The sequence below is a fragment of the Harmonia axyridis genome, chromosome 6, assembly GCF_914767665.1.
Source record: "Harmonia axyridis chromosome 6, icHarAxyr1.1, whole genome shotgun sequence".
Taxonomy (NCBI): domain Eukaryota; kingdom Metazoa; phylum Arthropoda; class Insecta; order Coleoptera; family Coccinellidae; genus Harmonia; species Harmonia axyridis.
In genome coordinates this window covers 37,512,523-37,524,761 of record NC_059506.1, presented here as the reverse complement: position 1 = coordinate 37,524,761, position 12,239 = coordinate 37,512,523, and the positions used below count along the sequence as shown (strand labels likewise).

At 33.0% G+C, this 12,239-nt stretch overlaps 2 protein-coding genes across 3 annotated transcripts; both read right to left on the bottom strand.

The window, feature by feature from the left end:
• Nucleotides 1–6,068, bottom strand: LOC123681843 (globin-1-like). 2 transcript variants are annotated; one of them, XM_045620153.1, is made up of 4 exons: nucleotides 5,731–6,068; nucleotides 638–794; nucleotides 298–520; nucleotides 1–235 (listed from the first exon to the last, which is right to left on the bottom strand). In XM_045620153.1, the coding sequence occupies exons 2-4, from the start codon at nucleotides 787–789 to the stop codon at nucleotides 104–106; spliced, it is 507 nt and encodes a 168-aa protein (XP_045476109.1). In that variant the 5' UTR covers nucleotides 790–794; nucleotides 5,731–6,068; the 3' UTR covers nucleotides 1–103. The 2 variants fall into 2 exon arrangements, with proteins under 2 accessions (XP_045476109.1, XP_045476110.1); XM_045620154.1 differs by lacking the exon at nucleotides 5,731–6,068 and adding an exon at nucleotides 5,264–5,421.
• LOC123681842 (globin-like) lies at nucleotides 880–3,091 on the bottom strand. Its single transcript, XM_045620151.1, has 4 exons — nucleotides 2,093–3,091; nucleotides 1,463–1,611; nucleotides 1,182–1,410; nucleotides 880–1,130 (listed from the first exon to the last, which is right to left on the bottom strand). Exons 1-4 carry the CDS (start codon nucleotides 2,135–2,137, stop codon nucleotides 972–974), a joined length of 582 nt encoding a protein of 193 aa, XP_045476107.1. The 5' UTR covers nucleotides 2,138–3,091; the 3' UTR covers nucleotides 880–971.
• Nucleotides 6,069–12,239: the final 6,171 nt, after the last annotated feature.

Genomic DNA, 12,239 nt, shown 5'->3' with positions numbered 1-12,239 from the left:
TTCTTTTGTGACTTCAAAGTTTCTCTCCATTCTTGAAATCTATTGAAAACTGTCAATATCATGTTACTAAGTATACGTAAAAAACACATAGACTTCTATATCACTAGTTTGGTTTCTTTTCGATCATTTTGTCTCTCGTGTAGGTCATAGCCACCGTCAACAGCTTGGACCAAGCTGCAAAAGTTTCATCGTTTGTAACCGTCCTCAAGACATCTTCGATTGGTCCTTGAATATTCTGGAAAAAAAAAGTTAGAAAATAAGGAAATTTTTTTTTACTTGTTAACTTTTTGTACTTACAATAAAGCCTTCCGGTGGTGCCTTACGTTCTATATGGTTCATGGCCATCTTTTCGAGTATTGCTAGGAGTATATCAGTATGCGTTAAATTCTCTATTATTTGATCGAAGCCATAAATAACAGTACTGCAGTGCACTTTAAATTTAAGATCATTCTTCAATTCTTCTTTTGGTACGTCTCTAAATGGGAATAGCTGCTTGTATTCTGGATGTTTTTCGAAAAGCCTGGAAAAATCAATCAATATTAAACCAATCCACGTGATGCCTACTTCTTTCTCAATTGTTGTCTCTTGATCAAATACGACTAAAGAGTTAAAGCTTCAAAATAATATTCTTACTCACCCCATCATAATAGCTGCACCAAGTTTTCCTCGGTCTTTTGAGGCTACTGCCCACGATTCTTTAACCAGCCTTATTTGTCTTGGTGTCAAGCCTGTCACAGGATCTTCCTCTTCTACAGATTTCCATCCTAGAAGGCTGTAGATGATACCCATCGCCGCTTTAAAACCAAAATTTCAATTTTAGTCATAAAATACTCTTCGAATTCATTATATACCTAATATTCCAATAAAAAAAACAAAATCAACAATTTCAAATAATTTAATTCAAATAAAAAAAAAAGTAGACATGATCAGGATAAAATAAAACAAGACCAAAATGGATAACTTCATTTTTTTCAACGTAGATCGCGTTTTCCTTGCTCGAATGCATTTTGTTCATCCACAATGGCTGAGGTGATGTGATGCATCGTCATATTTGAAAACTTTGCCCATGCCTCGTACGTGTTTCTGTTCACCAATGGTCTGATGTAATCCAGAATCATATCACGTAGGTCCTGAAACATAAAATTCAGCCTTGTTCACCATCTTCTAAGGTATACAATCACCCAAAATGGTTCCACAACGCCCACATTGCTTTTCAAGTGGTTCACTCCAAGTTTCCTCAAGATGGCCTTCATGACTGCCGGATCTAATCTTAAATTGTCGACTATAGCGTCTAAAGTATACATCATGAAGTTCAAGTACACGAGGAACTTCTTGTTGCTTGTTAATTCTTCAATTGTTACATCCTTGAATGGGAAGAATTCTAGGTATTCTGGGTGTTTCTGGAAAAAGCTGGGAATTTGGAAAGTTATAGCTATATTGAGATGTGGTTTATGGATCTTACTTCTGTAATATCATAGAACCGTATTTGATAGGATCCTTCATCATGTATTTCCAAGAAGATCTTATAGAGCCTTTTTCCGAGTCGGTCATTCCAGTAAGAGGATCTATTTGATCTTCTCCAAAATACCAGTACCCTCCCAAGGCTGGATGCTGTAATATACAATGAAGAAACATTGCAAATTTTGCAATTTGGTTCTTTTTTTCTTCTTCAACGCTAGACACATGACGAAAAAATATAAAATTATCTATTAATTCTCAAATCCGAATGAAAATTTCGAAAAATATCCTGAACTTTGAATGCAGGGAATATTAATTTACTTTTTTTCGTTTATATTTTCATTTTTTTTTCCACGTGTCGAAATAGTCAGCGTGGAATAAAGAAATAATAAACCATAGTGTAAAATTAACAATTTTATCAGAATAATGTTACCTACTTGTAATTGTTATTGACTAGCCTATTTGACAATTCATTGATCATTGATTGATAATTTCAGAAAGTTTGCCAATCAACGCAAACTTTAATCCAAAATTGTGAAGTCAGTCGAGGTTTTTGAATAAAAATTGACACCAGAAAAATGAAGAAATTAGTAGGTATTACGAGAAATATGATAAGTTGATGCTATTTACTTACCTTAGTGAGAACTGTTGAAAGCAGTATTGTCGTCAAAACCTTCATCGTTCTATGATGAACGACAATATGAAATTGATCAATCCAATTATCTTCTTATTTCATATATAAGAAAACAATGCCATTGTTCGATTTTTATTTGTTTGAATCTAAATTATAGAATTAAAAGAATAGTCATTTAATTTATTCACGTATAGTGAATATAAAGAGTGTAGAATAGAATAAAATGAGTATTTTCCACTATAAATTTACCAAATGTGTACACTCATACCAGTTTGACACGATTTATATATTCTAATTTTGCCCCATGCTTTCCTCGAATTTTTATTTTTCATTTTTTTCAAAATTTTATGGGATTGGATTTCATGAAATATTAGGAAATAATGTTTCTCAATATAAAATTTTAAATGTTTCCTCACGAATTGAGGTTTTCTATAAGATAAAAGATAAACATAAACCACGATTTCAAATTTGCGGTGTTTCTCAGTTTGAAATGTATTATATCATATATCTATGTATTCTGCAGCAATTTCTACACGATTAACTCCTATAATTTACAAAAAAAAAGTTCCTGTTCAATTTTCAGACTCAACGAACCCTAAAGTAATCTACGAAGTTGTCAGGTTTATTCTTAGAAATAAGCAACTTAAATCAAACAAAGATCACATGAAAAAAATTGGTATTAGGTATTATTACACTATTAACTTTATGGTGTTCATATCAAAGCACTCAATTATTTCCTGACATCATTTCTTGATCCTCTTTTATTGTATATTGTGAGTCGCCTTAATGTGTCAACAAAAACCTTCAAACTATTTTATTGTGCTTGGAGTCTATCAGCTTTAAAGATCTTAAACCAGAGTAATCTGGCTCTTGAATAAAAAAATTACATCTGGCGGTTAACATTCCAGAAACGAAAATTACCAATCTTATCGGATCTTTTGATAATTATTTTAGTTAACTATTCCCATTCCTCCTGTTATGGTGAGAAAGTTTCCATGGCAACGATCGTTTCACAGTGATTTTACATGAAAGCCGACAAAACCAACGTCATGTTGGTTTTTCAGCATTAAAATTTTGACATTTCTCAAATTCTAGATAGCTAAGGAAATGAACATTTATCAAATGGTCAATTTTAGATCGCATCATGACATATTGTCATTTATTCATTCGAAAAATGAACCACCAAGAAGAGAATAGATTCGGAAATCATAAAATCCAGAGACAACTACAGAAATACTTGAAGAAATATAAGAAAACTAAGCTTTTAATATGAGGAAGATTATAAAGAATCCAGTGTGAAATCTTTATGGAACACAAATGATTCAAGAAATGTTTTTCAAGAATATGATCGATTAAGGCTAAATTTTCAAATCAGCTCGTAAGGCTAAGGATTCAAATATAGAAATTCTGCAGGCAAAATTTTATCTCAAGGAGTATTACCTACATCTGAAAATATTTTCAAACACTCCCTATCGTAAAATTTAATGTGATGTTACTGGCGTATTTGCAAACATCCTAATGCTGTTTTCTAAACGACTCTGTTTGCTAAAAGCAATCTATTTCTGTCAAAACAAATTTCGTTATGATTGCCGAGGAATCAATAAAAATTATATTTAGTACACAGACTCGATTTGCATGTTTCTTGATTTTCTACATCTGCCAACTCAACACGATAGTTTGGCTTATTCATTTAGCATATCGCCTTTCTAAGAATCCTTCCAATTCGCTGAAAATAAAATGACGACATAAATCAATGCAAAACAAAGCGTCTAAAATTTATTGTTTATATTAGCGACAAATCTTTTAGCCAATGGCTATACGAATTTGGTTGCACCTTTGTGTACATTTCACATTAGTTGTTAGAAGGATACCAGACAAAAATTATCACTATTCTGTATAAATTATTTTGTGGTTTGGTACTTTTCACTTACCAATCAGGTGTCAAGTAATTGTTTTCCAATATTTGTTGGACTTGTGATGAGTCATTGTTGTAAATCGTTGCGAAATATGTATAAATTTTTTGTCATATGAATTTGAGTATTAAGAGAAATTTTGTATTTTACTAGACAAATTTTTATTTGTTCATTATTTTGAAAAATTGGCTGTTGACAAATTCGAGAATGAGTTAAGAAGACGAATACCAAAATACCCATTTTCTTGGAAGGAACGTATAAAACTTTTGAAGAGCCTCATATAATGATATTTTTGAGTTTCATTATTTTTATTATTCGCAATAATGACTTCCCAAAGGACAAATAATTAATCTTTTTATTCACATTATGGTTGTAAAATCTCAAAATCGAATAAAAAACATCCGACTGATCAAAGTTCACTGTTTTTCTTGGAAACTATTAAATATAATTGCATGACATTCTCTACATTCTGCTACTATTATCGCATTAAATAAACCTCCTATACTTTAGGATTCAAATCGAGAATTTTAAAAACTCAATAGCAAAAGGAATGCAAATTGAAAAAAAAATTGAAAAATGGAGTGATGAAATTGTTATAATGTGAATGTTTGTTAAGAGTCTTCTTCCATTTTCAAAAACATTTCTTTTTATAAAAAATACTAATGAAAATTGTGGATTTAGCTTTATTTGTTATATAAAATCGATTCACATAGAGTAAAGCTAGAACCAAAGGAATATATCAATGAAATAATTAGGTACCTTTATTTCATATTAGATATGATCTTCCAACTTCATTCTTCAAAATTTGTTTTTTGAAAGAATCATCTTTGAATTTTATATCTAAGGTTGATATATAAATCATTTTTGACTTCTTTCTATAAGTGGCATTCATATAAAATCAATTACAACAAGGAGAACTGAAAAAATAGTGCAAATAAAAATCATAAAGGCAGAAACACAAAAAAATCAAATTCACGGTTAATTTTATATCCCATAATTACTGAGGAATGATTTTCATTTCCCAGAATTTCAACGTATATGACTGATTGATTAAATTATTAGTCTGAGAGGATCAATGCGGTATTGCATCTGATTTATACTGAATTTTGTGAAACTAACTATTGATTTCGAATTCTTCACCTTCATACCAAAACTTTGACAATACACAACAGAGTCATTCGTTATTGAAAAATTACAAAGTTTATTGAAATAAAGAACCAAAGCAATCAGTTCCAGCTTCCTAACAAAATCAACTCACCTATTATCCCAATTCTAATCTCCGACAACACAAAATCCGATTATTATGCTTTTCAATGCTCTCTATTGTTCGATTACAAATAATTCTGTTGAACTTAATCGAATAGGTAAACATCAACTAAAACCTTAACTAAATTCCGAGAACATTTTTGTTATTCTAGCACATATCAATAAAACATATAAGCAGATAAAACTAAAATATCAACGATCAAAAGATAACTATAGGTCAAGAACTTAATAAATAAAGCGGAGTTCTCAGTGGTTAATGCAATAAAAATAGATGATACTCAACTAATATCTATTTGAATCTCGAGATATTGAAGCAAAATAGCGCGAAATTAAAGATATATCAAGACAAAATTGGTTCGTCAATAAATTCAAGTCAAGATTCAAAAGCGCACCACAAAAATTTCAAAAAAATCTCAGCACAATGCAAAAATGTATCAAATTTTAAATCCGATAACTCACCTCGAGTTTAGGCTTCAATCAAGCGATACTTCTTTTTGATGGGCACTTGTCAAGTCGGTCAAGTGGATATATCACCAATCGAGAATCCACATGAAGTTATTACAACTGACAAAGTGACTGAAGTTGAATGGAACTGTCCAGTAACTGGCTGAGTTATAGCACAAAATCAACTCGCGGTAACCAACCTCAAAGGAACTTCGTTACTAAATAGATAACCACTGCCCCATACTACTTGTCAATTATTTAGCAGCACCGAACATATAATCGGTATGATTTCGTACTTCACAGCGGAACGGAACGACATATTTTGAGCTGATAGCCTGGAAAACGAGCTTAAGGGACTCGTTATCGATACAGGAGAAAGTTTGGAAGAATTGATCAGAGTTTTCCGAGAAAATGGATTATTCGGAAATGGCGGATGCGCTCGATAAAACACGCACATAAGATTTTCATAAAACATGCGAATTTTCGAATATTTTTCGTAACTAACTGGATAATCACAACTCATACTATTTGCCAATTATCAAATACCGAACATTTTCAGCATGATGTTGAACATTGAAGCGCAACATACGACATATTTAGTAGTAGTATTAAACCTCGAAGAAACTTCGGAACTAAATGGACAATCACGACCCCAGTACTTTTTCACGATCATTAAACATTAACGAAGCTTTAAGCTTGATAAACATGCTTATGAGACTTGCTTTCAATACATGAGAAAGTTTGAAAACATCACTAACAATTAGTTATTCAAAATGGTGAATGCGCTGCATAAACCTCATCAGGAAAAATTGCGAATAAAATAGAAATCTTTCGATTAACTTTGATAACGGCTAAACACACTTGAAGTATCATAATAGGCATCATTTTGCTCAACTTTATTCTAAATACCCACTGATAATTCAGTTTATTATTCAACTATTATCATTTTCAACAATGGATTTTGTCTGGAAGCTGTAGACCCGTTAATTCACATCGACAATGAATTATCTTCTTTCCTTCAAAATAACTCGATCCAATTATCAAATCAACCCTCTGAAATGGTGGATGCTAGAATGGTTAATGGAGTCTCAAGGCAAGCGCATTCACCATTTCCCATCTTCAGTTGACTGCAAATTAGTAAGAGATGAAGAAGTTGATTCATATTCTTATGGAAAATTCCTTCAAACGCACTCAGTTCCTACGTTGAGTTATCAATAATGCTATTTCCGTCTTTATTGTCTCTAAATCGCGCGTTTGTTGTGGGTGACATCACCAAAATCGATAAAGGACAAATAATTGTTTAATATTCATTAAATTAAGAGTTATATATAGAACATATTAGAACCGTGTTCATCCAAGGTTGCCGAGATTTGAATTCTGCACACTACATTGGATATTTCAAATTGCTAAAAGTAGGAAGAAATATCTTCCATAAATTCCAACAAAATTATAACTAACTCAACACTTCCGAATTGAAGAATTCAAATTGTTGGAAATTTATCGACAGAGAATTGAAAATTCGAATTGTAAAGCAAGATGAAAAAAATTTCATCTTGGAGTTGTCATTTGAATAGTTCTTGAGCTAATAAACATTCATAAGGTATTCGATTCACTTTAGAGAATTTATCTTCATGTTAGCAAATATGTGAAACGTCCACAAGTAATTCAAACTATAATGTCACTTCCTCAATTTGAAAAATCGCATATCATAAAATTTCTAAAGATCAACATTTAAAACAATAAATTACATTTCTTCATTTCGTTAGTCTTCCAACAGATGTGATGTTATTATTTACCATGTTTGTAAAGCGAATCAACTATTGCACCTTTCTAGCAATTTCTGAATTACAATCTGTTACACCAATATACCAATACCATTTTGCGATAAAACTGCAAATACCAGCGAATGCCCTCATTAGTTTACGTTACAGGGGTCGTGAGAAAAGTAAGAAAGCAAAAAGAAATCTAAAGGCTTTTTCACACCTCACAATATCAACTATCGTTATCGTTATGAACGAATTTCTGAACCACTGGTATATTCTTTTGATAAAGCTCCCTCCGACTATTTTTATTCTCTACAACTCAAATTGCCATTACAGTTATTTGGATAAGCAATAGCTAATTTTTGTGCCATTGATCTATTACCAATTAATCCTGTCATTGTATAGGGTTTTTCAATAGGAGGTTTCAATTTGAAAAACTGTCATCTTTTTACATTTGACAAGTGAAAACTAAAAATACAACAATACACGCTTCAACAATGATAATAATAATTTATAATAATAATAATTTATTAATAATAATAATTTATTCCTCCTTTAAGACATCATACAATGTATAGGAATAGTCAACAAGAAAAAAGAAAACAACAACATATTGAAAATATAAAGAGAACAATGTTGGCAAAAGTTAGTATCAAAAAAGTCTTAAGTGATAGAATTAGTAAAGAACTCTTGAATATTATAAAAGCAATTGTCAATCAACATTGATTTTACTTCTTTCTTAAATTGTTTTTCACCAAGTCTCTTATAATGTTTAGGCAAGTGATTATATAATTTAATTCCTGTGAAAGTAGGTGACGACTCATATTTTTTAGTGTTATGCTTGGGAATACATAAAATATCCTCATGCCTAGTATTGTAGCTATGAAAATCTGTACATGTTTTAAGTTTTTTTAAATTTTGGTGAACATAAATTAGACAATTGAACATGTATATAGAAGGAAATGATAATATTTTATTTTCCTTGAATATAGGGCGACATGAGTCTCGAGGACTCAGGTTGAAAATGAGACGAAGTACTCTCTTCTGTGCAACAAATACACGCCCAGCATATGGGGATGAACCCCACAGAACCACGTTATAGCAAAGGTGACTATATACACCACTAAAATACACCCCAACGAGAGAATCTAATGATAGTGAACTCTTGAGGCGGGAAATAGCAAAGTAGGATTTACTTATTTTGTTACATACGTGATCAATGTGGAAGGACCATCTCAACCCACTGTCCACACGTACTCCCAGAAAACTGACACACTCTGATGACCTGAGGCTGAAGTCTGAAAGGTCCACAGTGAAATCAAGACCGTCCCTTATCTGAAATTTGATGATTTTGGTTTTATCCAAATTTACAATCAAAGAGTTCCCTCGGCACCAGACAATAAATCGTTTGATAAGAGATTCACAAATCCTTATCAGATCTTCAAGATTACGAGCTTTAATTGCCAAGGAGGTATCATCAGCAAAGAGAATTATAATGCAAGCCACAATATGATGAGGAAGCTCGTTGATGAATAGGAGAAAAAGAAGTGGCCCTAAGACTGAACCTTGGGGAATACCTAATTTTGGATAATATCTTCGGGAATGGGAGCCACCCTGCTTAACCACCATAGACCGGTCTGAAAGAAAACTACGAATCCAATCGAGGAACACTCCTCGGAAACCCATTTGATACATTTTCTCAATAAGAAACTCTGGTTGAATGCAATCAAATGCACGAGTTAAATCGAAAAATATTCCGGCAACCTGATATCCATCATCTAATGAGGAATAAACGAATTCAAAAAATTCACAGCAGGCACTCTGAGTGGATCTTCCAGCTCTAAAGCCATGCTGACAACTTGTCAGGATGGAAAATCTAGAGAGATAATCATACATTCTATGGCAGACTATCCTCTCTATTACCTTCGATAGCTGACTTAGTAACGATATTGGACGATAATTTTCCAAGTCATTAATATTACCCTTTTTATGAACTGGTTTTACTACTGCTTGCTTTAAAACTGCTGGAAATTTACCCAAGGAAACAGAGAAATTAATTAAATCAGAAAAATGTTCCGCAATAAGGGGAGAAATGTATTTGAGCACTTTAGAAGAAACATTATCGGGCCCAGACTCACCGCAATTTTTCAAACCTGAGATAACAGATATGATCTCTTCAGGAACAACAGGAAAAAAGTAAAAATTCGAGTTAACCAATTTCTGGGTGGTGCATGAGTTCGAAATTAAATTTCCGTATTCACCTCGTAGTGCGAGCTCACCCATAGTAGAAAAATAGTTCCCAAATGCGTTGGCGACCTCATTGGGATCTGAAATAGTCTGTTCATTAATCGTAAGCGTAATATCATTGACACGACTTCGGTTCTTAGTACCTAACTCTATATTTACAAGGGTCCATAAAGTTTTGTTGCGATTGGTTGATTCAGAAAGAATATTATCATTATAATTTTGTTTAGAATTTTTCAATAACCGACTGTATGCTGTTTTAGCTTTCTTGTAATTTATCAAAGCATCTTGGGATTTCAAGTTCTTAAAAACCCAGTGAAGATTCCTCAAATGGTCTCTTGCTTGAAGTATTGAGGCATCTATCCACCTCGGTCGACACCGAGTAGGAGGCAATGATCTCAAAGGACAAGTAGCTTCAACCGAAGAAGTTATTAAATCCAAAAATATTTGAAATCTAGTGTCTATTGTGTCGAAATTATACAATACTTGAAAATTTGTATTTGAAATCATAGAGAAAAGATTCTCCAAATTTGAGTGGGATATCAATCTGAAATTTATAAAATCCTGTTCAACTTCCAGTTGGTCATTACAAAGATAGTCGAGAATGAGAGCTTTATGGTCACTAATAAAGGGCTCGTGAACAGACACCGAAATGCTCATCCTGTTAGCATTTGTAGCTATATAGTCAACCTTGCTAGACGAAGTTTTTGCGTTTTTATTTGTAAAGACTCTCGTAGGCTCTAAGGAACCCTCCAATAAACCAAAAGAAGTAAAAAGTTCATCAAGAAGTTTTTTCCAAGAGTCATTAACTGAAAGGAAATCAATATTCAGATCACCACACAAAAACAAAATTTCTGAAATGGAAATACAGTAATTAAGAACATATTCTAATGTCTTTAAGAATAGGGGAATATAACCTGACGGAGGTCGATAAACACTCAATACACAGTAGGTAGTTTTTTTAGTCTTGATCTTTATAGCACATAGTTCACAATGCATCTCAATAGAATACTTATCAATATTCAGGCGTTGCACCTTATATCCCGATTTAACATAAATAGCACTACCTCCATGTTCTCGACCAGGTCTAGAGTAAAATGAAGCGACCTGATAACCAGATAAAGTCATATACTCAAAACGATCCGATGTGCACCAGTGTTCCACTACACTAATACAATCGGGATCAGAAGAACTGAGGAAGAGCTCCAAGTTGTTCAATTTATTTGGAAGACTTTGTACATTTAATTGTACAATTCTCATTGAATTAATTTCTTCAGTGATGTAGTGTTCTATTGAAGATTCAGACTTACCAATATAAGTATCATCTATGTGATATTTTGATTCATCGTTCTTCGTCTTAAAAAAAATTTATTAATCATTATACCTTCCGGCCAGAGCTGAGGATCCATAAGTTTGGTTTCGTATTCAGAAGGAAAAGATATCTTGAATGATGAGTATATATCAGGCTGCTTGGATTTTAGTTTTTCACATGTTAAGTCTGTAGCAATATCACCGAGAAATTTATTTACATCTTCAACCGACGTAGAGGGGCTGAGTCTAGAAATATGAATATGTGATAATCGCTTTCTTGGAGCACTGTGAAGAGCAGTGGAATTAGACGAACCAATAATTGGCCTGATATAGTTACCCTGTTTAATAGTAGATTTTATTTTATTTTCATTATCTTTACTCTTAGTTATTTTTTTTTTATTTTTTTGATTTAATTTTCTCTTATTCTCAACTGTGGTCCATTGAGAAGAAACACTACGAGGCAGCTCCAAGGCGTCAGTCGCAGCAGTGCTCACCTGATCAGGTGTTTTCAAGACTGTATATTGTGTCGAGGAACAATGTGTAGCACCCACGTCTGGTGGAATCCCCATCATGTGTTCCGCTATCTCATCGTCAGGGGAAGACCGTTGGCGTTGGAAACTCCGATCAGCTGTTATTGTTGTGTTGGCGTTTTTACTCACTTGCATATGATGGAGTTGATCGATAAGCGAATTAATTTGTTTATTTTGTTTTACCACTAAATCTTTCAAGCTGAATATTTCAGAAACAAGTGGTGCTAATGCCTTTTCGACTGCAAGCTGAACGATAGAATCCAATTTACTTGATTGATCTTTCAAGTTAGCTTGCACATGTAACGTTGAATCATGGAGATCGGAAGTCGATTCACAATTTCCACACTTCCACTTATTTTGCGTTCCATCTTCACGCATTTTATTGAAACTCTCATTTGGAATGCTAGAGCACCCGATATGATAACTTTTAAGGCACACTTGACAATCAATAGCTTCATCATTCCTATCAATTTTATTGGAACATTTGGAGCAACTTAAACCACGTATACGCGTCATGATGATACAGTAGACAATGAATTGAAATTGTTAGAATGCAATACAAAAAGCATTTTTGGGTCGTCGTGAAATACCTTCTCAGTCGGCAATAGTTGAACTGGAGAAAAAATTCGAGCTGTTGGGACAAGTAAGTGATGTGAAGAATCGAAACCGTGTGCGT

What these genes read in the sequence shown, in the direction of transcription:
- LOC123681843 (XM_045620153.1), bottom strand. Translation starts at nt 789, where the DNA reads ATGGGTATCATCTACAGCCTTCTAGGATGGAAATCTGTAGAAGAGGAA. An exon ending in GGTGCAGCTATTATGATGGG is followed by an intron (nt 521 to 637) that starts GTGAGTAAGAAT and finishes TGATTTTTCCAG; the next exon opens with GCTTTTCGAAAAACATCCAG. An exon ending in CACCACCGGAAGGCTTTATT is followed by an intron (nt 236 to 297) that starts GTAAGTACAAAA and finishes TTTTTTTTCCAG; the next exon opens with AATATTCAAGGACCAATCGA.
- LOC123681842 (XM_045620151.1), bottom strand. Translation starts at nt 2,137, where the DNA reads ATGAAGGTTTTGACGACAATACTGCTTTCAACAGTTCTCACTAAG. An exon ending in TTTCAACAGTTCTCACTAAG is followed by an intron (nt 1,612 to 2,092) that starts GTAAGTAAATAG and finishes TGTATATTACAG; the next exon opens with CATCCAGCCTTGGGAGGGTA. An exon ending in GGTTCTATGATATTACAGAA is followed by an intron (nt 1,411 to 1,462) that starts GTAAGATCCATA and finishes CCAAATTCCCAG; the next exon opens with CTTTTTCCAGAAACACCCAG.